Here is a 23,945-nt window from a genome sequence, read left to right as displayed (position 1 = left end):
GTTAGCTAGTTAGGCAGCCCACAATAGCATCTTAAAAATCAAAGCTTGACTGTGTCCTAAGGAACAGAGCCAGTTCCACTGAGTGAAGCATAAGACTTATTCCCATTTCTTTTGGCCTCATGTGTCACTGAGCTCCAACTTTTGTTGGAAAGAACAGGGCTCTGCCTCAAAAGGTGTATCCAGTTCTCTTTGGTGGATGGTGGACATGATTGACATGATTGGACAGTCACTGTTCTGGGGGAGGGTGTAGCAAATGATGATTACAGAAAAGTGGAATTAAAATCAGCTACTATACCAGACCATGTAAGGCTTCAGCAGCAAAACCCCTGAGTGTTTTGAATAGGTGCATTTTATCACTAATCAATTATACTTTTCATTTGTAAGAGGAAGAATATGATATTTCGTCTTTGAAGAGTTACACAGTACACCTTAAATGTCATGTGGTGTGTCACATGCTGTAGGTAACGGGGGATCATGTCAGGTAGTGACCTGCATTTGTACTTTCAGTCAGACTGAATATCTACATCAGATGTGCTTGTTAAACACTTTTTGAATGTGTGCATGTGTTTCCTGTTTTGCACTTCTCACATTCAGCACAGTAACAGATGTTGTCCTGCTCTTCACAGATGCTAGCCACTCTACTGATCTTCCGCCAGTTCCTACAGAACATCAAAGAGGTTCTCCAGCCTTATCTCTACGAGCAAAACAAGCTGGGCGTCTTCACCCCCAAAGTGCTGTGGGAGCTGCTCCAGACCATCATACTCAAGTACGGCCGCCTGGCTCTGGGAAAGGCCCAAGCCTCGATGACAGGCTACTCCTTCCTGGGTCCCAAAGGGATCCCCGTCACTCACACTGCTAACGGCAATCCAGAGCAGAAGAAAAGAGGGGATCTGAAAGCTGGATTCAGGCTGACGGAAGAGGAGTGGGACATGAACGACAGCAATCTGAAGCAACGTAAAGTCAGCTTCACTGAGAAGGTTGACTACCAGGATGTCATGACAGAAACGCTGCCGGTGGATCGCAGCTGCCTTGAGGACAGTCCTACACTGGTGGAGGAAGGGATGGATCCATCAAGCATTTTTGACAGTTGTGATGAGGACAGCGACTGTGAATCGCTGTCTCAAGTATGTGGTCGATTTGTTATAATAGTTTATGATTATGGCTTCTTTGTCTACTTAAAAAACCCCACTCCATCTCAACCAGTGATTTTGTTTGAAATGATACCTTTCCACTTTTTTTAAAGAAACATAAATATGTTTTTATGCTCAATTCTTTCCAATACACCAGGATTACATGTTTCCCTGATGTTAGCATGTAGCGTCATTTAGCAGAGTAGGCTACATAATATAAACACTTGCAGTAGCGTGCCTGGAGCAGATGGCCATCTAAAGAAATCTGGCCAGCGTTGAAAAAGCTGTTGGAAAAAGATTGTTCAGAACGATAGGAAACTATAGCACTTTAAGTAAAACAGAAAATACAGAAAAGCATAATAGGTCGTCTTTAAGTGATCATGACTGTGGTGATTGATCTAAAATCATCCAGGTAGTACACTGACAGATCAAAATGGAACTATGTGTCTTTGTAAAGGAAGCACTGTAAACTGACGAGTATTCCACTGTGTCCTCTCCAAAGGAATCTGAGTCTCTGTGTCAGAAAAGAAAGAACGTCAGTGAGGAGAAAGAGCATAAGAAGTCATGGATGGATCCACCAGAGGAACCCAAAACTGTCACTTTGACCCAGGCTGAGATTGAGAGCTGCATGCAGACATACGAGGTGGGACTCTTAATTTTCTGGGAGTCTAATTTTACTTTTCAACCTTGCATCACACAAAATCATCTATATTTCATGATGTTTCACCGTGACAGGATACGCTTCAGGACTACCAGGAAATGTTCATCCAGTTTGGCTACGTGGTGCTCTTCTCCTCTGCGTTTCCCCTGGCGGCCATGTGTGCTCTTATCAACAACATCATCGAGATCCGCAGCGACGCCCTGAAGCTCTGCACCGGCCTGCAGAGACCCTTCGGACAGAGGGTGGAGAACATCGGACAGTGGCAGGTCAGTGTGGTTTTGTTTTGGGGAAATGTCAGAAGAGCCCGCCAGGCTGCTTTGTTCACAGTGAGGGAATCTGACAGCCTGTAAATATCTCTGCTCTCTCTTTCTCTCAACGTCAGACTGCAATGGAGGCCATGGGTTTGATAGCCATTATAGTTAACTGTTATCTGATTGGTCAGTGTGGGCAGCTACAGCGTCTGTTCCCCTGGTTGAGTCCTGAGATGACCATCATCTCCATCGTCTTACTGGAGGTACGCACTGCGCTGTGTGTGTGATAAATGCAGGTTTGTCCATGAAGAGTTGAGTTTTAAAGGGACTAAAGCCCCGTTTCCACCAAACAGTTTGGAACCTAAAGTCACCCTTCAGACATGGTACCCTAGCTTTTCCACCACAAACAGTACCCATAAATGTGGGCGGGGTTGTTGTCACTCACTGCTCCGTCCAGCACTCGCTGTAAATCTGCACCTTGTTTATCGTCCGCAGAATGAGGCTGCGTGCCAACATTTTCAGAACAAAATAAAACAGGCTGCAGTGAGAGTCTCTCTCAATGAGACATCTAAGAATAGCCGGTTTGGGGCGTTGGTAGCTTAGTGGATAGTGCCAGCGCCCCATGCATAGAGGTGATGCCTCACTGCAGCGGTCGCAAGCTCAACTCCGGCTTGCAACACTTTGCTGCATGTCGCCCCCCCCCCCCCCCCCGTCTTCCCATTTCACACAGTCCTATACATTAAAGGAAAATAGCCCAAAAAAATAATCTTTAAAAAAAAAAAAATAGCGGGTTTGTGCATTTAGTCCTTCTCAGGCAAGCTCAGGGGTTTAGTGTTGCTGAAGCTCCATGACGCTTTTTTTTTTTCTCTCCGAGTGAGGATTAGATATATATGGTTTCTATAACCTGGCCGAAATTAATACATATAAACGCTTCAAGATCCACTCATTACTAAATGTGGATGTCATATAAAAACTAAAGTAATGGTCAAAGTTTTCACGTGGAATATTTAAGGTGTGCTAATGGATTCAGGTCGTCAGCTCATGCAGTGAGTAACATGACAAGTTAACGTTCCACCTTAAAAGTTGCCATCAGTCAGCCCAGTGAGTTAAGATATTTTTCTCAGACTCCAGCTGCTGTGAGAGGCAGCAAAACATCCTTTCATTGTATAGTTACAGTTTACTAATTAAACCCTCCACAGTATGAACAGTAGTTACATGAGCCTCAAAACCAGCCACAACTCAGCCCTGAGCAGAGTGACCGTCCTCTAATGACCAATCAACAGACTGCAGTGTTCACAGCTCCACCTTTTAGTACCAGATCTGTGTGCTAGGTACCCCAACAGAGGGGGGACCAAACATGGGGACGTTACAGAATGGTTACATTGGATACCACCCTGAACTGAACCATACTGCTCGGTGGAAACGGGGCTGAAATGACAATTTATATTATATTACTAAAGAAATAAAATGTGCATGGCCTGCTCTGTTTTGTTGTGACTTCTTAAAACCTTCAGAATCTGATTTTTTTTTTATCCAGAGGTTCATTATTGAACACAAAACCTCACATAACTTTTTGGTATGTGTGTGAGTTGTGTTGTTTGGTCTGTAAAAAAAACAGAACAAGAAACAGAATGTGATTGTGACTTGATGTTAACCGTGTGTTGAGCCTGTCCCTTTGTGGTCTTGGTGGTTTACAGCACTTTGCAATCCTCCTAAAGTACATCATCCATGTTGCCATCCCTGATATCCCTGGCTGGGTTGCAGAAGAGATGGCCAAGCTAGAGTACCGACGAAGGGAAGCTTTCAAGGTATAGTTGTGTCATAGCTTGAAAGACCTTCGGCCAACGTAAGGCTTGCTGCTGGCTGCACTCTGTGCAGTTTATATTATATCTCTATATACGTACCCCTTTGTGTCATGCAGCCTGTTGGTGTGGGTTGTTAAAAACTGTGCAGTAGTGCAGCTTTTTCTGACTGCCCAATGGAAAAAACTGTATATGTTTCTTTGTCTGTACAGTGTTGTTATCACATCAGTGGCCTTTATCTCAGTGGTGTCTTAATCCTCTCACACATTGTTACCGGTAAATAAATTGGATACTGCTAGTGATTTTCACTATAAACACATGCATTTTGATCAGTAACATTTTTGTCTCGTGGATATTAACGCATGCCATAGCAATGCTGGAGTAGATAGGGCAGAGGGCAGTGCAGCAGATGGTGGTATACAACACATATGGATGCCAGCAGCCATAAAACTCAACAGCAAAAGAAGAAGATGGGGGTAGGCTGGATGTACGTGTATGTGGCTGGAGACAAAAAAGACAGACAGACCTTTACATGCTTGTTTCTGCAATGCTGCAGCTTCCACGCACAACACAGCTGTGCCGACATTTTCTCTGAAGTATCAGGAGGCTCTGAGTTGGGAAATTGGCAGTACAGATTTCCTGAATATCAATCCTTGAGTCCCATTCACACGACTCCATGCAGGAAATGATCCTGAACGTTTCAGAGATACACTGCATGTGTGAAAGAGGCTTTTGATGAGTCTTGTTGAGATTAAAAAAAAAAGAGCCCATCTATGAGCAGGAGTCAGCATATTTAGTGTAAACACAGCTTGTTTGTGTGAGCTCTCTGCTGGAGAGGATGACAACTAGGGCACAGAGGCACAGTTACTCTATGTACACACATCTAAAGATAACTGCTAACAACGTTACCTCACAGGATAGATAGATAGATAGATAGATATGTGTTACAGCTGAAGGCTATTGAGATACAGTTTTCTTCTCTCTTTTCCTGTTTCACTGTCTTTTTCTGTCCGTGACTCTTCCTCTCTCCTCCTCTGTGTCTTCATTTAAACACGCCTCCCCATATAGAAGCACGAGCAGCAGGCCCAGCAGCACTTCCAACAGCAGCTCAGACGCCGGCGTGAAGAGGAGGAGCTCCAGCGTCAGGCTGAGCTGCAGGCCGAGGCCCGTCAGGAGAGCGACCACAGGGCAGACACGCAGCACCAGCACCACCACGACAAAGCACCGGGGAGCAAGGCAGGGGACAAACCCAAGAGACCCAGCTCTCTGCTGGGGAACAACAATGTGATGAAGCTGAAGCAGATCATCCCTCTGCAGGGGAAGTTCTCCTCCAGCACGTCTCGCTCACCAGCTCAGTCCCCAACAGGAGGTGAGGCGAAGCTCCCAGGATTTCTCAAGTTCTTGAAGTCACCTGAGATGAAAAAGGAGCCAGCGGTGGCAGCTGGAGCTCCAGCCTCAACAGTGACCTCCTCTGTTCCCCCTAGTGGCCAGGAGAGGTCACAGTCCCCCAACAGGACATTCAGTCCTGGGAAACTGTTCAGCTTCAGCAAGTCAGAGGGGACAGTGGTGTGTGTGAATGGGACACAACCACTGCCCCAGCCTGCTAACGCTCAGCCCAGCAGGGGCGACTTAAACACATCGCTGGAGGAATTACCTTCCAATGAGTCAGAAAAAGGAGAATCAAGACAATTGACTGATTTAGAAAACTGTAAGAGTTAATAAACGTTCCACCAATGTAACATGATGAAGAGCAATGTACAAATGTTCAGGCAACATTCAGAGACACACCTGTACCGTAAGAGAACACATTAGTCACAAGGACCACATGTAAAGGTCAGCGAACTTTCACTCTTGATGCAACTTACTTCGCACAAGGTATTATACTGTATCCATTAACACTTGATTATCTAACTTCCATGTAAAATATGTACAGTAAGTGTAACTGCTCGAATGGGGCTTGACTAACCTTTACTTAAGGTTAAAATACTGCATGACTGCCTGGTTTTTAACAGCACCAGAAGAGATTATGTTGATGTGGAGGATCTTTCGTTCCAAACCCAGATCATTAAAGGTCCAGTGTGCAGGATTTAGGGGGTGTATTGACAGAAAAGGAATGTAGTATTATAAGAATGTTCTCTTTAGTGTACAATCACCTGAAAATAAGAACAGTTGTGTTTTTGTTACCTTAGCGCGAGTCATTCATGTTTACACTACGGGTGGATCCTCGTCCACAGATAATCGGCATGTTTTTACAGTAGCCCGCAACGGCAAACCAAACCTTGGGTCTAGATAGAGCCATTCATGTTTTTGCGTCGGCCACTGTTGTAAGTAGCCCCTCCATGACACGCAGTGTAGAAAAAAACTCAGACTTTTTTAACGTGAAACTGCTTTAATCAGTGTTTTTACCAGTTTGAAACACCAGGTCCGTTAGTTTCGGAAAGGATGACACCTCTGCGGATAATTCGGCTCCCAGTAAAAACCTCCTGAACATCTGGATCATAAGTTATCAGAGAAAAAAGGTGAGGCTAGCGGCACATCTGCAACAAGCCGAAACAGCATCAAAGAAACACTAATTTTAACACAATACCACTTTATTCAGTGTTTTTACTTGTTTGAAACACCAGGTTCATTTGTTTTGGAGAGAAGGAGACCTCTGTGGATAATTTGGCTCCCAGTAAAAACCTCCTGAACGTCTGGATCTTAAGTTATTAGAGAAAAAAGGTGAGCACATATTAGCAAGTGCTAGGCTAGCAGCCTGTCTGCCACAAGCCCAACAGCATCAGAGAAACACTAATTTGTAACGTGAAACTGCTTTATTCTATGTTTTTAACAATTTGCATCAACAGGCCCGTTTGTTTTTGAAAGGAAGAGACCTCTGTGGATAATTCGGCTCCTTGTAAAAACCTCCTGAACGTCTGGATCTTAAGTTACAAGAGCAAAAAGGTGAGCACACATTAGCAGGTGCTGGGCTAGCAGCCTGTCTGCAACAAGCTGAAGTAGCATCGAAGAAACACTAATTTGTAATATGAAACTGCTTTATTCAGTGTTTTTACTCGTTTGAAACACCAGGTCCGTTAGTTTTGGAAAGGATGACACCTCTGCAGATAATTCGGCCCCCGGTAAAAACTTCCTGATCGTCTGGATCTTATGTTATCAGAGAAAAAAGGTGAGCACACATTCGTAGATGCTGGGCTAGTGACACATCTGCAACAAGCAGAAACAGCATCGGAGAGACACTAAATTATAACATGAAACTGCTTTATTGGCTGTTTTTACCACTTTAAATCACCAGGGCCATTTGTATTGGAGAGGAAGAGACTTCTGCAGATATTTTGGCTCCCAGTAAAAAAAAAAAAAAAATCCTTAACATCTGGATCTTAAGTTATCAGAGAAAAAAGGTGAGCACACATTAGCAAGTGCTAGGCTAGCTGCACATCTGCAACAAGCCCAAACAGCATCAGAGAAACACTAATTTTAACACGACACCACTTTATTCAGTGTTTTTACCAGTTTAAATCACTAGGTCCATTTGTTTCGGAAAGGAAGAGACCTCTGCGGATAATTCGGCTCCCAGTAAAGTCTTCCCAAACGTCTGGATGTTAGGTTACCAGAGAACAAAGGTGAGCACACATTAGCAACAAGCAACAAGCTGAAACAGCATCGTAGAGACACTCATCTGTAACATGAAACTGCTTTATTCAGTGATTTTACTGGTTTGTTGTGGAAAGGAAGAGACCTCTGTGGATAATTTGCCAATAAAAAACTTTAAGAACATTGGATACTGAAGAAATTCTAACCTGGAGAGGTTTCAGCTGGTTGCACACTGCAGTCCTCACTGCTAGACGCCACTAAATCCACCTAAATCGTACTCACTGGACCTTTAATGGACACAAACAGCAGCTTCCTATTCCAGGTTTGTTTCTCATCCTGATGCCTGTATTGAATGCATGTTGCATCATGTGCATGCATTACGCGTCCATCATGTCTTTTTCAGTTGTAAAGCACTTTTTAAAGCCATCGTATTCTTCTGCAATAGGTCAAATTATATTCACTGTGACCATAAAAAATATTCTATTTTTCTTAACTTTGATTTTCTATGAATTATTTTACTACATAAATTAGTGAATGTACTTCTATGATGCAAATAAATCTCACTTGAATAAACATCCATCAAGAGATAAAGCATTGGCTGATTTTGTTAACTGTAAAAATGTAATGCTGGATTGTGGACGTTTGCTGGGTTGGTTTGTTTCCTTGGATTAGGACATGTATGAACACTAACAGCTGAAAGAGAACATACACACTCTTGCATAAGTACAAACCTATGAAGGATGTCTTTGCCAGATGATCTTTTCCCCACACATCTTGCCTCTTACCTGTAGTGCTATTTATCAGTCTAACTTGTTTCACCCCAAAAAACACTGCCATTAACTCGGAGTTGTAGCTTTTACTGTATGTCATAGTGTAATCTATACAAGAACAAGATCTGAAATTGACAATACATTTATACAACTCAAAAGCAAAGCATTTGACAATAAACACATTCCAAACTTAATTAGGTGACGAAATACAAACCATATAACAAAAGTAGAATTAGCGAACTCTTCTATGAAGAGCCGGGAAAACAAAACTGCACATCTCTGTTTTATAGTCATACTCGAGAACCTTACAGTGCATGTTCTACTTGGATAAGCAGCCTGACTGCACATAAACTCTGTAATCTTTGAACAGCAACATGTAACAAAAGAACAAAAATGTACATTTATAGACTCAACAGAGAGTCGTGCCAAACATTATTGAAAATGTGGCAAATACAATTTGTGAGGTTCCTAAAGGTGCAAAGCAAACTCAGCAAAATGCTTTAGTTTGTATTGACTGAACTCTGGTTTGCATCCCTCCAGGGTTCAGGAACAAATTGGCTAAACAAAATCAGATGACAATATGGCTAACCTGGGGAAGACATTACAGAGCAAGTCGCTGTCTTGTTACCTGATAAAAAGGGTCAGAACAATCACAATATACATACTGTACAAATATACAGGACTTGTGAAGCTTTACGACAAGTGTCAACGACTTTATGAGCAGCAAACAGAGGCTGGTTATTTAGCCCTGCTGTCACAAGCTTGTGAATCCAAACACAAATTTCCACAATATTGCTTAAGCTTTTGAAGAAATGTGACTGACAGCAGTCCATACGGGTAGCCTACACAGCAGTACAGCTACATTATAAATTTAATCAAAACTGTAGTCATCACCTGTTCCACAAAATACTGCGCTAATCTTGCATTTCCAAAGACACACATGCTGCTCATAAAGTGGTGACCTCAACCTACCGAGCATCAAACTTAGAATATGGCTACAAAATCTGCAGATCACTTTGTACAAAAACACATCTCATTCTCTTGTATGAGTGTATTGGCTTGAATGTATCTTCACAGACATACTAATATCCACTCAACTCAACAGTGGTTCATGTCTTCACCTGAAACAACAATGTAAACCGAGGGGTCACTCTAAGACATAGTGAAAACACACTCGCTTCCATTTAAGGCAACAAATCATCTCTCATCTGGAGGAAACAAAAGAACATTTCTTTCAGCACTCAACTTTTCCTGCAACAACAGCAAACCCTGAATGGATTATTAAATCTAAGCAACACTGCAGTGTTATTTTCAGTTACTGTAATGACAGTAATCACATAAAGAATGAGCTAAAAATAATATTTTAGGACCACTGTCATTACGTAATTCAAAACTAAAAGTTCTTAATGGAGTGGGAGCCACAAAAGATGGCATTAAACACTTAAATTAAAACATGCATATCTCAGAGATGGTTTCAATAACAGCTCTAAACAGCACTAAACCCTTAAATAGCAGCATAGGAGCTGCGTATTTTTTTTTTTAAAAAAATGTGAGCATAAGTGAAGAAAGAGCAGGGGGGCTGAGGAATAAGGAGGTAGATGTATGTTATTTTCAAACTACAAATACGGAAATCTGAGGCAGAGGTGTCTTGGAAGTAAAAATACTGGGTGAAAGTAGTAAATTGAGGAATAAAGTATTTGGTTAATGAGGGAATCTGAAGTCAAATGCAAACATTAAGACCAGTGTTTATTTAGGATTAATGTCATGCCGGTTGTGGTGTGAAATGTGAAATGTATGGATCCGTGTGTGCTTCAGTGTCAAGGCCTATATTCTGCATCTGTGTGTGCATTTTTTTTGTTTGTACAGGTCAGTCTCTGCTGGGTGTGCAGCAACAGCACAGCGATTCATGAGTCGTCATTCAGCTCCCGGCTGTCTGTTCTGGCAATTTTCCGCGGCGGCGCCGTGTTCTCGCCCTCTCCTTGATCCTGCTCTCGCTTTTTTGCTGCATTCTGATAAAGTAAGAAAGACACATTTAACGAAGCACAGAACAACTGGATATCTGCTCTCATAACCTTAACAATTAGCACCCACTGTCTCCTGGATTACATTAACTGTGTTGAAATACCTTTTTGTCCCACTGTTGATGAAGATATCGCAATAGGATGTTTGTCTTCTCTGTGACAATGACTGAGGAGAGACAACACAGACACTGATTGAGACACAAAGTTAAAAGATGCAGGGAAGAGAGAATGTAACTGAAATCAGCTGCTCCCATCCATAGTATTAAACTGATAAACACGCTGAGTAATGACTACACTGTCACGATGGAACTGAAGGTGATTTCCACTAATCAAAGCCTGAAAATGACATCATTACTAAGCAAAGACAAAAGCTGACCTAAGATACACCTACAATGTATTTAATCTACTGTGACAGACAGTGAACGCTGCCCCCCCCCTGCTCTGTGAACATTTAAAAGTCAATGCACTTACTCTGCTCTGATGGATATTCCCGAGTTGGAAGATACACCGATGGTCGGCGGTTCTAAAATGATATTGAGACACATGTCAGTCTATAAATTAGCAGGAATTATCTGAATAGAAGAAGTACTACCATGTGACAACATTTCTTGTATTTAAAGAAATACTTCACTGACAAAATCACCATTTCTTTATCAATTAGTCACGTCAAGTTTGTTTTTCTCACATGCCTCTATGGAAAATGGCGAATGTATTGATTTATTGATTGACAGGGGACCATGTCTAACAACAGCATATCAAAGCATCCGTTTACAAACTCTCAGACAACTCGTGCAGTATAACCCAAGTATCATTCCTCCAGTCCAGTGGTGTAGTGGAGGGTATTCACAGGTATAGAGAGTATTCCCACCTCTTTTTCTGGCCAATACAGTATACCCATTTATCAGCCAAAAAGTCAATGGAATATATAAAAGAGTAAACCCACTTCCTACTTTGTTACTTACCCATCTACTTAGTAGCAACCAACCTCATCAACTACCACTACAAGACTGATCCAGTCATGTACTTATACCTTTAACTGAACTGAAAGTGAAACTTGTCTAGGCTTACTTCAAAGCCAAGCTCTAACACCAAGATTTGGACTATACTGTGCGACTTTGTAACCAGATGTTTTGTTATAGATTTGCTGTTGTTGTTGTTGTTGTTGTTGTGTCTGCAGTTATCTGTAGAGGCATGTGAGCAGAGCAAATATTTCCTCAGGGTTTCAAGAGAACAAGGCATGACTATTTTACAAATGGTCCTTTTGAGGGTTAAAGACCGACATCACATTCACAACATGATAATTTGTCTCAGCATTTTGAGAACTAATAAAATGACTTACTGATGCTTTACATACAGAGTCTGCATGGAACCTGCTGAAGTTGTTTTTGTTGTAGACAGGCAGCCCCTTCAGGAAATCTGACTGTGAGCAGAACAGAATAATATAACCAAAAGTATCAACCAAGGCCAGACACCACAGCCATACCTGGGTAATACAGTAGAACTCCTTCCATCTACATTTAACGCGACAACTTTGGAGTAATGTGGTCTAAAGTGACAGAGTACTTGAAGTGCGTACGTTACTACTCGCCACCATGCAATATGTCTTTCGAAGCCGATTACAGCCAACTTATATCACTTATATCTAAATAATTCAGCAAAGAGTACGCTGTGAACCTACCTTCTCCATTTCTGTCTGTCCCGCTCTTCGTCCGTTAACCTGCCGGAGTGAAAACGAGCAAATGCTACTGTTTTAGCTAGCTAGCTAACGTTAATGCTAGCTACTAAGCCTTGTTGTCTTTGTCGTACCCGTAGAAACCGGTTTGTTTACCCGTTCGACAGCTTCTTGCGACCGCTACAAAACATAAACTACGTATAGCTTCGATGTGAACGCATCACGCCACTTCAATTACCTGGAGACATCAACTCATAGTACAGTAACGACACCCAAACTAAAACTGAACGTCCTTACGAAGCTAACTTGCTACTAGTTCATAACTCCATTTTTGTTGTTCGTCTGTTCGGGGGCGGTTACGTTTCGAGATTCGACGCACCTGATTGGTTGGGCAGTGGTAGGCGCATGAAGACAGAGGACAAGCTATGCGCTGATTGGCTAGAAAGTGATTATGTAACAGAGCAATCCGCCAATCCGAGGGGGGTTGTGGCATGGAGCTCTGATGAAAACAACACAAGTACTTTCCAGCATGTCCTCCTCTCTGTACATTATGTATCCATGCATCTCTCAGCTGCTGCTAACAGCTGGGGGCTGAGCTCATGGGCCAGCAGCTTAAAATATAAAAAAAATAAAAAATGTATTTGACATTGCACCTTTTACAGAAATGAAATTCGCAAAGTGCTTCACAAAATACAGGATTTATAAAAGATCTGAACAATAGCAATGCAACTTTTACTCAAGAACTCTAAGTTATTGACATAAAAACTATGAGTTATGCCATAACATATTACTATTCCGGTTATTAATTAAATGTTTTATTTGTATGTCTATTTACGTTTTAAGTGTTGTGACGTACCACAAAATTTCAATTAAAAGCATAGTCTATCTATCTATCTATCTATACACACATATCCACATATGGGCAGCAGTAGCTCAGTCCATACGGCCGGTTCAAGTCTCCTTACTGACCAAATATGGAGCATGGACTGGTAGCTGGAGAGGTGCTAGGTCACCTCCTGGGCACTGTCAAGGTGCCCTTGAGCAAGACACTGAACCCCCGACTGCTCAGGGTGCCTGTCCAAGGCAGCCCCCTCACTCTGACATCTCTCCATTTAATGCATGTTTCGCTCCCATTTGTGCATGTGTGTATTTGACAACGGAGTGAAAAAATTTTAATTTCCCCTCTGGGATTAATCAAGTGTATCTGTGTAACATACCTTACATACCACTTAATGTGCAGTAATATTTATAGGCTATACTGTGCAATACCTTTTCAGTAAATATACCACCCACCAAGTATGTATTTCAGTTCCCCTGAGCAGCTATCAATCATGGACATACAGTATCTGTACAAATGAAAGGTGTGTACAGATTATTTTATCTAATTTGTAGTTCTGTAATTGTTTATTTTATCTTTTTTAGCATTCACTTTTTCCTCTTGCTTCTGACTCTTGAGCTGCTGTAACGTGCACATTCCTCCTGTGTGGTATTAATGACATCTTATCTCTTATCTTCTCTAACATTAACCTAATAAACCCACAGCTTTGTCATCAACAGTAGATGGCAGCAAACTTTGAAGGTCAAAGCTTAGTCGGCTGACACACGGGTGTGGTTTAAGTTATTTAACTGGGCATTTAAATCCCTGGCGGGAATGGAGACAATAGGGTTGAGTGAGCTCTGATATTTTCGGTTGACCGTCACGTCGGATCACTGTATTCTAAGTCTTTATTTCGTTTGCTAAAATAAAACCTATAAAACTGTCAAGTGGACTGATTCAGTGAAGGAACGAGTCACAGATGCGAGCCCACTTAAGCCCACTCTCAGCGGCCTTTTTTATTGATAGCAGTCACTACAGCTACTTTTTAAAATCACAAATTCAAGTACATGTGAATTCTGCAGAGGTGTTTTTTATTTCCAAATCAACCAGAATTGGTGTTTTCATTTGAGAACAACCAATCTTTATAGACACATTTTGTCTTAGAATCAAATGACTTCACTTAAAACAATCTATACATCTGATAACATTTAATGATTATGAACAAAACTTCATGGATCAAAAGCAACTGCATCAAACTACCAGGCTTCTTTTTACCCTAAGGTAAATGCAAATTGTTTGTCAAAGGCCAGTTTTCATTCTCCCACCCGTTATTAATGCACTAGGAGAGCCACACCCAACCCACCCAGTATCACCAGTTAACCCATTCCACAAGGTCTTTACTGAGCACCCTGAGCAGCGCCAGCGTTTCTGAACCAGTGTCTGTTTTCTTGTAGGTTTTCCAACAGGGTCTGTCAGTGTGTGAGTGATTTCCGTCCCTTCAACATGCGCCGTAGAACCACCTCGATGCCACCTCGTGTGCTCATCCTCTTGATCCAACCGTGGGTCCTCTTGCGTTTGATATTCTTGGGCTGATACTCTGTTCCCCGTTTCTTTGTCCGTACCTGCTGGTATTGCCAAGGAAGTTGTTGGAACACTCCTGAACCCTCAGCTTGTGAAGACAGCGGCCCACATCTGGAAATCTGAGGTCCCGCAGCTGCTCTGGGCACAATCCAGTTGCTGAATAATCTAAGGTGAGTGTTGCCAGTTACTGCGAGGTTCCCTGCAGGGATGCTGCTGACAGATTAAAAATGTTATAAACAAATGTTCTTTAAAGAGTCAGTGTGTAAGATTAGAGGCATCTAGTGGATTGCAACCATCTGAGACTTCTCCCGTTTAGAATTCCTACAGTGTTCATTGTTTAGGTTTTTACTGGGAGCCAAACCACTGCTGAGGTCTTTTCTAATCTAACATATTTCATACACAACAGTAAAATTACATCTGCATTTCTCCATCATTGTTATTTTATAGTTATGTCCTTTTGTTGTCTGTAATCTTTTTGATTATTTCTTGATCACTTAAACAATTAATATTCCTATTATTACTATTTGACTGGTCATTAGACACTTTTTGTGTATGTATTGGGACATATTAAATCTTTTTCTGGCATACTCTATAGTATGGTGGTATGGGTATTGTAACACACAGCTAGTGTTTGGTTTGTCCGTTCTGGGCCACTATAGCAACATGCTGGTGTGACATGGCAGACTCCATGAACCAAGACCCGCTTTTATGTACATATACACAGGTCATTCTAAGGTAACTAAAACACGGCAAATCTTGTTTTCAGGTGATCATACACTAAAGAAAATACATTTATAACATTATACTCCACTTCTGCCAAAATATACCCCTAAATCCGACACACTGGACCTTTAATATCAACATTATGCCACAATTACAACAAGTAATGTACAACAAGTTGTAATACATTTATAGTGCTGCTACTTAAAGGGGACACCACTTATATTAAGAATTCAATTATGTTATTTCTAGGGATTCATGATAATATCAGCACATTGTTGGTATTGGCCAGCTTGAAATCAGCTATCAGCTTTTAAGTGAACCACCATAATTGACCAATGTGCTTTTACTTATTTTGCACAGTGAATGAACAATGAAAAGTATTGTATTTCATGTCTCCATCTGCTGGTGGGCCATCATGATAATAGCATGCATGCACAATATGATGTTAATTCCACTACAGAAGAGACCTGATGATCACTAAAATAAGGTAGGGGGAAAAAGTGGACATATCGGTTATCGGTCAAATGAGTTGTTGCATATAGAATAACTGCCAAAATTTCAATATCGTGCATCTATAGTTACTTCCATGGCCTTGGAGAGTTCAATCAATATTTGTGAACATGAGCTACTCCTATAAAAGCCAGAAACAAAAGAAGAAAGTCTCAAACTTGTGATGTCAAAGTGTATAAAATCTGGAGCTGCTTCATAGACACTGACACTGGGAGCCTGACAGAGCGCCCAGTTTTATTCTGCTGTAGTGTTCTCAGTTCTGAAACATAAAATGCACCCACATACCCAGAACATTACCCTGGATACTCTCAGGGTCATCTGCATCTTTCCCAATTGTCTGTGGAGCAGCTCCAGAGTTTATACTTGATGACATCACAAATTTGAGTTTTAGCTCTTGAGTTGTTCATGTTTATAATATTGTCTGTCTTAGACCATAGGAAAAACAAGTATGATTTCTTTTAAATGAGCCTAGTTCCTCTAGTATGGAGTAGTATAATGCATGACTCTCATACCCTGGTGTCCACTATATACACAATGATGATATATACTGAAAACACATTATAAGTGCTACTTTAACTCACACTAGAAGTATTATAAAAACAACAGCAAACACTGCCCACAGATGTAAATCAATACTGTCGTTCATAATACTTTGGTATATAATTAAGCTATAATTTAATTAGCATTCACATAGTAGCTAGCTTCCTGTTTGATTAACTAGCCACGCTGCTAACGCGTTGCTAAGCTAGCTTACCACTGTTAGCATCGTAACCAAACATTACTGGCTCTGCCGTTTAGCTAGCATGAAGCTACGTGAACACTGTTACCTGGTGAAATTGGTTATTCCACGCAGTCGGGAAAGAGACGAGCGTACAATGTTCATCTTTAGATATTTACACAGTTGACACAGGCATGAGACCACTGAATGTCACAGCTCTGCCGGCCTTCTGCCTACAAGAAGCAAAGTGATTGGCTCAGACTTTTCAGCCAATTGAAGCGCGTGTTGCTGGAGAAACTGTTACGTTTATTCCCTAAGTAACGCCTTTCAGGTTGAACTCTCAAGCAGTTTACTAATCGACCCAACATCCTGTTTCACCTGTAAATTGTTTATTTGCGTGGATACCAGCTCCAACTCTCCCGGGTGCTGTTTGACATTAGTGTCTGGCAGACGGGATACACTGAACGAGGTAAGAGATGGGATTGGTGTGCAGCCTGAGAAAAGCTCTGCCTGAAAGATCGTGCTCAGGGTGTAGGGTTTCCGCATTATGCAGTTTTTCCCAAACAGCTACAGCACATGTTCTGATACACTGTTAAAATTCTCACTTTTGTAAACATGGCAACTGCTGTCAATACTGATTGTCATCTCAGATCAGTGCAGCACAACAGTTCTTTAACATGCAACAGGCCCCACTCACATAATGTCAAAATACATTCATTAATCAGTGCACCACTGCTACCAGAACACCAGTTTCTGCATAGGCCTACCTTACAGTATGTACTATTAGCAGCTGAACCTCAAGAGACTTTTGCCCTTTGCCAGGCCGCCATTGTAAATAAGAATTTGTTCTTAATGACTTGCCTGGTTAAATAAAGGTTAAATAGAAAAAAATAAAATAAAAGTAACAGTCACCAGAGTCAGATTAAAGCTTTGATAACATTTTACATTACAGCAGATATCTTCATGCAACAAATTACATTCTGGAGTACTGTAGAAATAATTAAAAAACAATCTGTAAATCCTTTCCTAATGTACATTCTCGACGGCTCGCGTCATGTACAATTATAGGAATGCTTTATTTTTACTTCACCTTTTCATGTTTATTTTTTTTCTCTCCTGCTCTGTGATACAAGGAATTTTCTTCAGCGCTCTTTGGAAAGTCTCCAGTTCTTCACATGAATAAGAATAATCCCGTAACAACTTCAGTTCCTTCCTGAATGCAAGTTTTACAGATGTAATGCACTTGGACATGCCCTTCTTTCCTATATATGTCTGCTTCCCTATATGTCTGCTTTTGATTCTATAAAAAGATTGCACTGAAGTGATGTAGGATGGAGACAATTGTAATAGGCCTACATCAAATCAGTTTTTTTGTATAAAAAGATTAAGTAAATTAAGTCAAGTCAAGTTCAACTCTATGGTCATTTCCACATACAGAGTACATGGAAATGAAATTGCCCTTTCTCCCAACCAAAGTGCCATCATACACGGACATACAAGTACAAAAATATAAAGATAAAATGTTTAATATATATTTATAAACATCACACATCACGCATATATACATATTCAATTGTTTTGAATTTTATTATATATTATATATATTATATTATAGATACATTAATATTATAAATCACAATTTGCCTCAGAGGGCTTTACAGGTTATGACATCCCTCTGTCCTTAGACCCTCACAGTGGATGAGGAAAAACTGAGGAGGGATCCCTCTTCCAGGACCGACATATGTGCAATAGATGTCGGACAGGAGCAGGACAGAGCAACATAATACATTTACAGTAATCCATATGACAAAATTATACATAACGAGAGTCAGAGACTGAGAAAGAAGCAGGTCAGACACTAGTAACAATAGCTGACAACACCAGTAGCAGTAGGAGGCATCAGGCAGGGCCACAGCAGCAGCACATTCAAGACACACCATCCAGGCGTATCTGCGTTACAACCTTCTCTCTTGAGAAGAATCCCTACATGCATATACGGTATATACATATACAGATAAATAAAAGCACACGTAGAATGTTAGGACAGTTCCAGCAGAGCCCTTGACTAGGAGGCATCTGGTTTTTAAAGTGCAGAACAAATATGAAAAATAGATATATATTAAGAAAAAAAGCCTGGGGAGCGGGGTAAGGGAGATCAGTGGTTTCAGTGGCAGCGAGGTGATCCACTGTAAAACAAAAAATCCTCCCAAAGATTTCTTCTTTCTTTCACACTATCAGCTTACCTCGGTTGGTTTTGACTGCGAAGGACAAGTCGTATGTTTCCTCCTCATCTGACAATGAGGATGAACATGCGCTGATCCTTGGACTGAGGTCAGAGCTCTTCTTTGAGGCTCTGTCTGCGTCATCGTGGGCCTTTCTTTCACTCTGCCTCACTTTGACACCCTCAAACACCACACTGCTGGGCTCAGTGGTGCTGACGTGATCGCTACCCCTGATCTTTTTGTTGGGGCGCTCTTCATCAGCCTCCTGAGCCTTCCGCTTGCTCCCCCTCACGCTTGCACCTTCATATATAGCGAAGTGCGGGGTGTGGGTACTATCCTCAGTCTTCACTTTCTTCCTGGAGGGCCCTTCATCGGTGCTGGCCTTCCTTTTGGCCGTCCGCTCTTTGACTTCTTCCACAATGTTGTGTCTGGAGTCATTATCTAAAATCAAAGGAAAAACAAAGTGGAACACCAATTAGTTGATGGCATTTAGTGTTGTGTCAATAATTGTAACAAATGGCCTTTGTATTAACTCACAGCCACTAAATTGTTGGTTCTCAAGCCCTCCACCCGTTTCCCAATGTGTCACAACATATTAGAATTGTGCATTTTCTCTCACATGCTCACATGTGTGTGACTGCACGCAAGTGACCATCACCTGCCGAGGCCATATACTGAATGTGGGCAGTGCCTGACATGACCCTAAAAGCTAGCTTGCTAATACACACAGTGAAATATGATGTTATTGAAACATTTTACGTCTTCTTATGTTACATGCCTGTCTCCTGGCTCACTGCCAACCAGGCAGCGTCTCTCGTGTGGGACTGCTTGTATTTGTCAGGACCAGTATCACATAATAGCCTATTGGCTGGTTAGACATGGCAATCAATAAATGTTTCTTCCACATGTACATCTTTGATATTGGTTGAGGCTGCAACTCCATGCGATCTGAAGATTCAAATTTGCTTTGCCACCGGAAGCAAATGGGTTTTTTCCCCCTTTGACTCAAATTGAACTGAAGTGAACAGACGGTGAATATTTGCTGGTGTTAATTTTGCCAATGTGTGCTTGTGCCCTAAATCTTTATCTACTGTATGTTCCCTTCTGATATATTTGATAGTTTACCTTTCTAGGTGTTTGAAATTTAATTTCTTGATCCAAAAGAAAATCACAAAAACTGCCCACAATTAATGGACCCATGCAAACTGGGTGAGGTGCAATCATACACTCATTCACAAACCTGACAGGTTGGAAGCCATTTCTCTAAATCTCATATATTTGATCAGGATGAGAGGAAACTGACTGAGTTATTTTAGTTACCAAGTCAAGAGTTACTGTCCATCCCTCTTTTTTGACACTCACCTTGATCCTCTCCAGAGGCCAGAGCGTGAAGAGTCTTCAACTCCTGTGCAGATTTATCAGCCATGATGGTTAAATGCCGATAAAATGAAATTTTTCAAGGAAATAATTCGTAACTAAGTAGTTAACAGTTGTGTAACTCGAATGTTGGTCTGTGTGCGTCTGACTGTTATGAGGTGAACTGGTCTTATATACCTGACTAACAAAGAGATTCCGAAATGCAGAACATTCCAGGTTCAATTCCACTGCCAGTTCCAGCTCTAATTCCAATTTCAAGTCCAATTCTAACGCCAATAATGATAACAGTTACAACAGCAACAATAACAAAATTGATAATAATACATTATTAATATAATGTTATGACCAAACACAGTAAAGGTCCTTCTCATAGAATCATACACTGAAAGTTTGGAGGAGCTGACTAAATAAGTCGACACAAAGGTGTGACTGCTTACCAATGTGAAATTTCACAATGACAAAATACACCAAATACAACTATTTTTTCTCAACGTTTTTTGTTTGTTTGTTTTGTTCTTGTTTTTTATTGTATTAATGCTTCTTTGTGTTTAAATCTCTGTACTGCAATAAACACTTAGAGCTTGAATAAAAGGGGCAGCAGGACTAAGTGCTTTCAGGGTGGCCTTTAAGACCTTTTCACATTACAACAAGCTCAGTGAACAGAAAAATTAAGCCGTCTACAATCCAATACAACAGCCCTGTAATAAATACTAACCTTATGACGCTCATAATATTCTGCTGAGTTCAAAACTTTGGTTTGAGACCATGTTTTGTCATATCACATTTATATTCAAAGAAGCGTTTTGTCACTTTTCAAGTGTGAGAAATAAGTCTTTTGTATGCATGAATATTAGATCTTTAACTTAAAGGTCCAGTGTGTAGGATTTAGTTGTGTGCCAAGTGTGTTGGAGAACTATGTTGGCTGATGCAAAAATATGAAAATGCGAATGACTTCATAGAGCCAGTGTTTCATTTGTCTGTTCATTTAACAAAGCAGAGTCAACAAATTACATCAAATTGGGCACTTATAACAGTTTGCTTAAGTAGAATAAGCCACACCAACAACAGAAAAGGAAGAAACAAACAGATAAATATGAGTAAATACCACCTAAGTAAAAATTAAGTAGCACATTAACTTAAGAGGATGGTAGACTTCATAAAATTAATTAATTAATTCATTTATTCTCCGTAAGTGCTTATCCTGTTAGGGGTCACAGGGGGGCTGGAGCCTATCCCAGCTGACAGTGGGTGAGAGGCAGTGTTCATCCTGGACAGGTCACCAGACTATCACAGGGCTGACACATAGAGACAGACAACCATTCACACTCACATTCACACCTACGGACAATTTAGAGTCACCAGTTAACCTGCATGTCTTTGGATTGCCTATACAAGACCCACGCTGACATGGGGAGAACATGCAAACTCTGCACAGAGGGGCTCCTCCACCCCGGGTTCACACCAGGAACTCTCTTACTGTGAGGTGACAATGCTAACTGCTCCACCACTGCCACAGTAATTGGTAACTGTTAATCCTTACGCTTAAAGATTCAGTAGATGCAATGTCCGTCATTAATTTTATCCATTTAACAATGGCAGAGAAAAATCCTTGAAGTGCCAGTATAGCTTACCAATGCAAGACCAATATTTTGTTATATGTACCTGGTGGTAGGAGAGAAATGAAAAGTTCACCTGCTCCCTCGAAAATGTAACTTGAGGATTACCTTTGTTTCAACTCAGAAAATAAAGTTCATAAGATTGATTTAACTGCAATGTTTTTTTAAGTTGTAAAGTTGATTGACCTTCTAATCACTTGTTGCTCCAACTTGTTACTGTGAGTTAACTCAAATAATTACTTGACATGAGAAGTGCTAAAAACTTTCCTTACCTCATCAAATAAATGCACATTCCTGCATTATTCCACATTGCTCAGCAGACCCAGAACACGCTGGAGGGACTACATTTCCCATCTGGCCTGGGAATGCCTCAGGGTCCCCCAGGAGGAGCTGGAAAGTGTGGCTGGGGAGGGGGATGTCTGGGTGGCTTCGCTTGGCCTGCTGCGCCTGCGACCCAGCCCTGGATAAGCAGATGAAAATGGATGGATGGACAATTACATGACTTGCTATTTCAAGTTAAGATGATTTAAATTGAAAAAAAAAATACATTTATTTAAAATAAAAAAAAATAAAAATAAAAATTATACATGCGCTTAAACATTTCATTTGGTTTTGGTAGACTCAAACAAGCCTTCACACCCAAATATCTGTGTTTCCATGAATGGTACCCTCATACCTTGACATACTTCTCCATAGTCAGTGTCTCACATACAGTAGATGTCAGTCAGCACACCAACAGTTTGGAGAATTAGGCAGGAGTCCAACATGGAAGCCGAGCAATGTCATGCTGTAGATGGGGGTCAGACACAAAACATATTTTAGCCACCGGGAAAAAAAATTCCCACCTAGAAAAATCAATATGCCATATTGAGAGTATGTTCACCACTTTACCAACCAAGCCTGTTCCTACAGGGAAGCCATTAATGTCTTCAGTTCCCATCTATGCTCTCATCAAAGCCACCACACTCTGTAACCAGCAGTCATTCAATTGCTGAACTATACATACAATTTTGTTTGCCAGTTTACCTTAGCTGTAGGTCTTCTGCAACGTGCTCTGCCATGTTGACAGACCAGAATAACTCTCTTTGTAACACAAATGGGGGCATCTTCAGAGTAGTCCTCCACTCGCCAAAGTGGTTTCAGTTTACTGGAGTCTTTCAAGTCATCAGACCTAAGATCATAAGAAAGGAAAGGAAAACTCTGTCAATATCTGTTTTATCTAATGAGATACAGTTTTCAATCTGTTCATCTTACATCAATGATTTTATCACAGTAACATGTATCTAGTGGACTGAGAAGGCAATTGATTATATTATTCTAGTTGTCTAAGGTTTAATTAGGGTCTGGACAGCTAAGCTGCCAGGACACTATTGTAATCCTAGGTATTCTTCTTTCTTCTTCCGAGGAAATCATACCTCCCATGGGTGAAAACTCACCAAACTTTGCACAAAGGTCCAGTCTCATGCCAGATATCCTCAGCTGTAACCTCAAGCCAATAGTCCTGATAGTGGCGCTACAGCAAGTGTCTAAAGTTCAAAACTTTGAAAATTCATAACAAATCAACCATACGTGCTACAACTTCACAACTTTCATCAAACTGTAGCCCCAATACTGAAGAAACTTTTGTTGATTTAAACCTATTAAAAATTATGATGTTCATCACTCTTTTTTTTCAAAAACTGTAAAAGTTCTTAAACCTATCTCCTCCCACAATTTTTGCTCAATTGGCACCAAACTTGCTACAGAGCATCTTCAGACTGAGATTTTTGATTTATCAAAAATTGAGCCTACAGTGCATCAAAATGTTTGACTGTAAACAGTACTGTAAACATATACATGCAAATTCTTGCTAAATAAATCTTCAATGTTCATGAAAAAATGACAAAATTCTAGAGTCATGGTAGATGATGTGTGGCAAATTTCAGACTTTTATCTCAAAAACATCAAAAACATCAGTTTTTCACTTATGGAGCAAATCAATCATTGTTACAAACAAATTACCAACATCTCCATGCTGTCTAGATGCAATATGTGTATTTTCAGATTTTTGTTTCGATAACTGAATTTTTTACAGTGGTTTCAAATCTGCCTTTCCATGCACGGATGGCTGCTGTCCTACACAGCAGTGAATGGCTTACTCAATTTGTGAAGCCACTGTTGAGTTGCTACTTGCCAATTAGCTCAGAGTGGTAGATGACCATCTTAGGTTCTAGAGGTTGTGGGTTTGAGCCTCAACTGGTGCAGAATCCACATTGTAATGTAAATGTCATCTTGTGCTCCAGCTTATTGCTTAAAATTGCCTGAGCGTGACTGATCACTGTGCATCATCTTCAAGTCTTTTTTCTGCTAGAAAATCTGCCTTCTCATGCTTGAAAATAAACCAAACTGTGCACAAAGATCCAGTGTCAATACTTCAGTGTGGAACCATCTGAGGCTTCTCACTTTGCACATAGCTCAACTAGTTAAACATCAGTTTTTCACTT

The 23,945-nt window shown here is 40.8% G+C and overlaps 3 protein-coding genes across 8 annotated transcripts in view; 1 reads left to right on the top strand and 2 right to left on the bottom strand.

Annotated features, from left to right (window-relative positions):
* LOC125902565 (anoctamin-8-like) overlaps positions 1 to 8,126 on the top strand; it is a 29,978-nt gene extending 21,852 nt beyond the window's left edge. The window contains exons 13-20 of one of the 5 annotated variants that reach the window (XR_007451112.1): positions 627 to 1,124; positions 1,633 to 1,773; positions 1,866 to 2,057; positions 2,174 to 2,305; positions 3,740 to 3,850; positions 4,913 to 6,363; positions 6,469 to 6,565; positions 6,691 to 8,126. Coding sequence is in view for 1 of the 5 variants with exons in the window: in XM_049599019.1 (XP_049454976.1) it covers positions 627 to 1,124; positions 1,633 to 1,773; positions 1,866 to 2,057; positions 2,174 to 2,305; positions 3,740 to 3,850; positions 4,913 to 5,563 (1,725 nt within the window). In the remaining 4 variants the exon portion in view is untranslated. Of the gene's footprint in view, positions 1 to 626; positions 1,125 to 1,632; positions 1,774 to 1,865; positions 2,058 to 2,173; positions 2,306 to 3,739; positions 3,851 to 4,912 lie in introns of all 5 variants that reach the window. The other 4 variants (XR_007451110.1, XR_007451111.1, XR_007451109.1 and 1 more) reach the window with 4 other exon arrangements.
* A 150-nt stretch (positions 8,127 to 8,276) lies between these two features.
* Positions 8,277 to 12,265, bottom strand: LOC125902604 (DET1- and DDB1-associated protein 1-like). Its single transcript, XM_049599089.1, has 5 exons — positions 11,905 to 12,265; positions 11,566 to 11,646; positions 10,698 to 10,749; positions 10,331 to 10,392; positions 8,277 to 10,214 (listed from the first exon to the last, which is right to left on the bottom strand). The coding sequence occupies exons 1-5, from the start codon at positions 11,911 to 11,913 to the stop codon at positions 10,110 to 10,112; spliced, it is 309 nt and encodes a 102-aa protein (XP_049455046.1). The 5' UTR covers positions 11,914 to 12,265; the 3' UTR covers positions 8,277 to 10,109.
* A 1,437-nt stretch (positions 12,266 to 13,702) lies between these two features.
* mrpl34 (mitochondrial ribosomal protein L34) lies at positions 13,703 to 16,484 on the bottom strand. Of its 2 annotated transcripts, none has more exons than XM_049599086.1 (2): positions 16,357 to 16,484; positions 13,703 to 14,509 (listed from the first exon to the last, which is right to left on the bottom strand). In XM_049599086.1, exons 1-2 carry the CDS (start codon positions 16,410 to 16,412, stop codon positions 14,188 to 14,190), a joined length of 378 nt encoding a protein of 125 aa, XP_049455043.1. In that variant the 5' UTR covers positions 16,413 to 16,484; the 3' UTR covers positions 13,703 to 14,187. The 2 variants fall into 2 exon arrangements, with proteins under 2 accessions (XP_049455043.1, XP_049455044.1); XM_049599087.1 differs by having other exon boundaries at positions 13,703 to 14,506.
* Positions 16,485 to 23,945: the final 7,461 nt, after the last annotated feature.

This window comes from Epinephelus fuscoguttatus, linkage group LG15, assembly GCF_011397635.1.
Source record: "Epinephelus fuscoguttatus linkage group LG15, E.fuscoguttatus.final_Chr_v1".
NCBI lineage: Eukaryota > Metazoa > Chordata > Actinopteri > Perciformes > Serranidae > Epinephelus > Epinephelus fuscoguttatus.
This window is presented reverse-complemented; position numbering and strand designations above follow the sequence as displayed.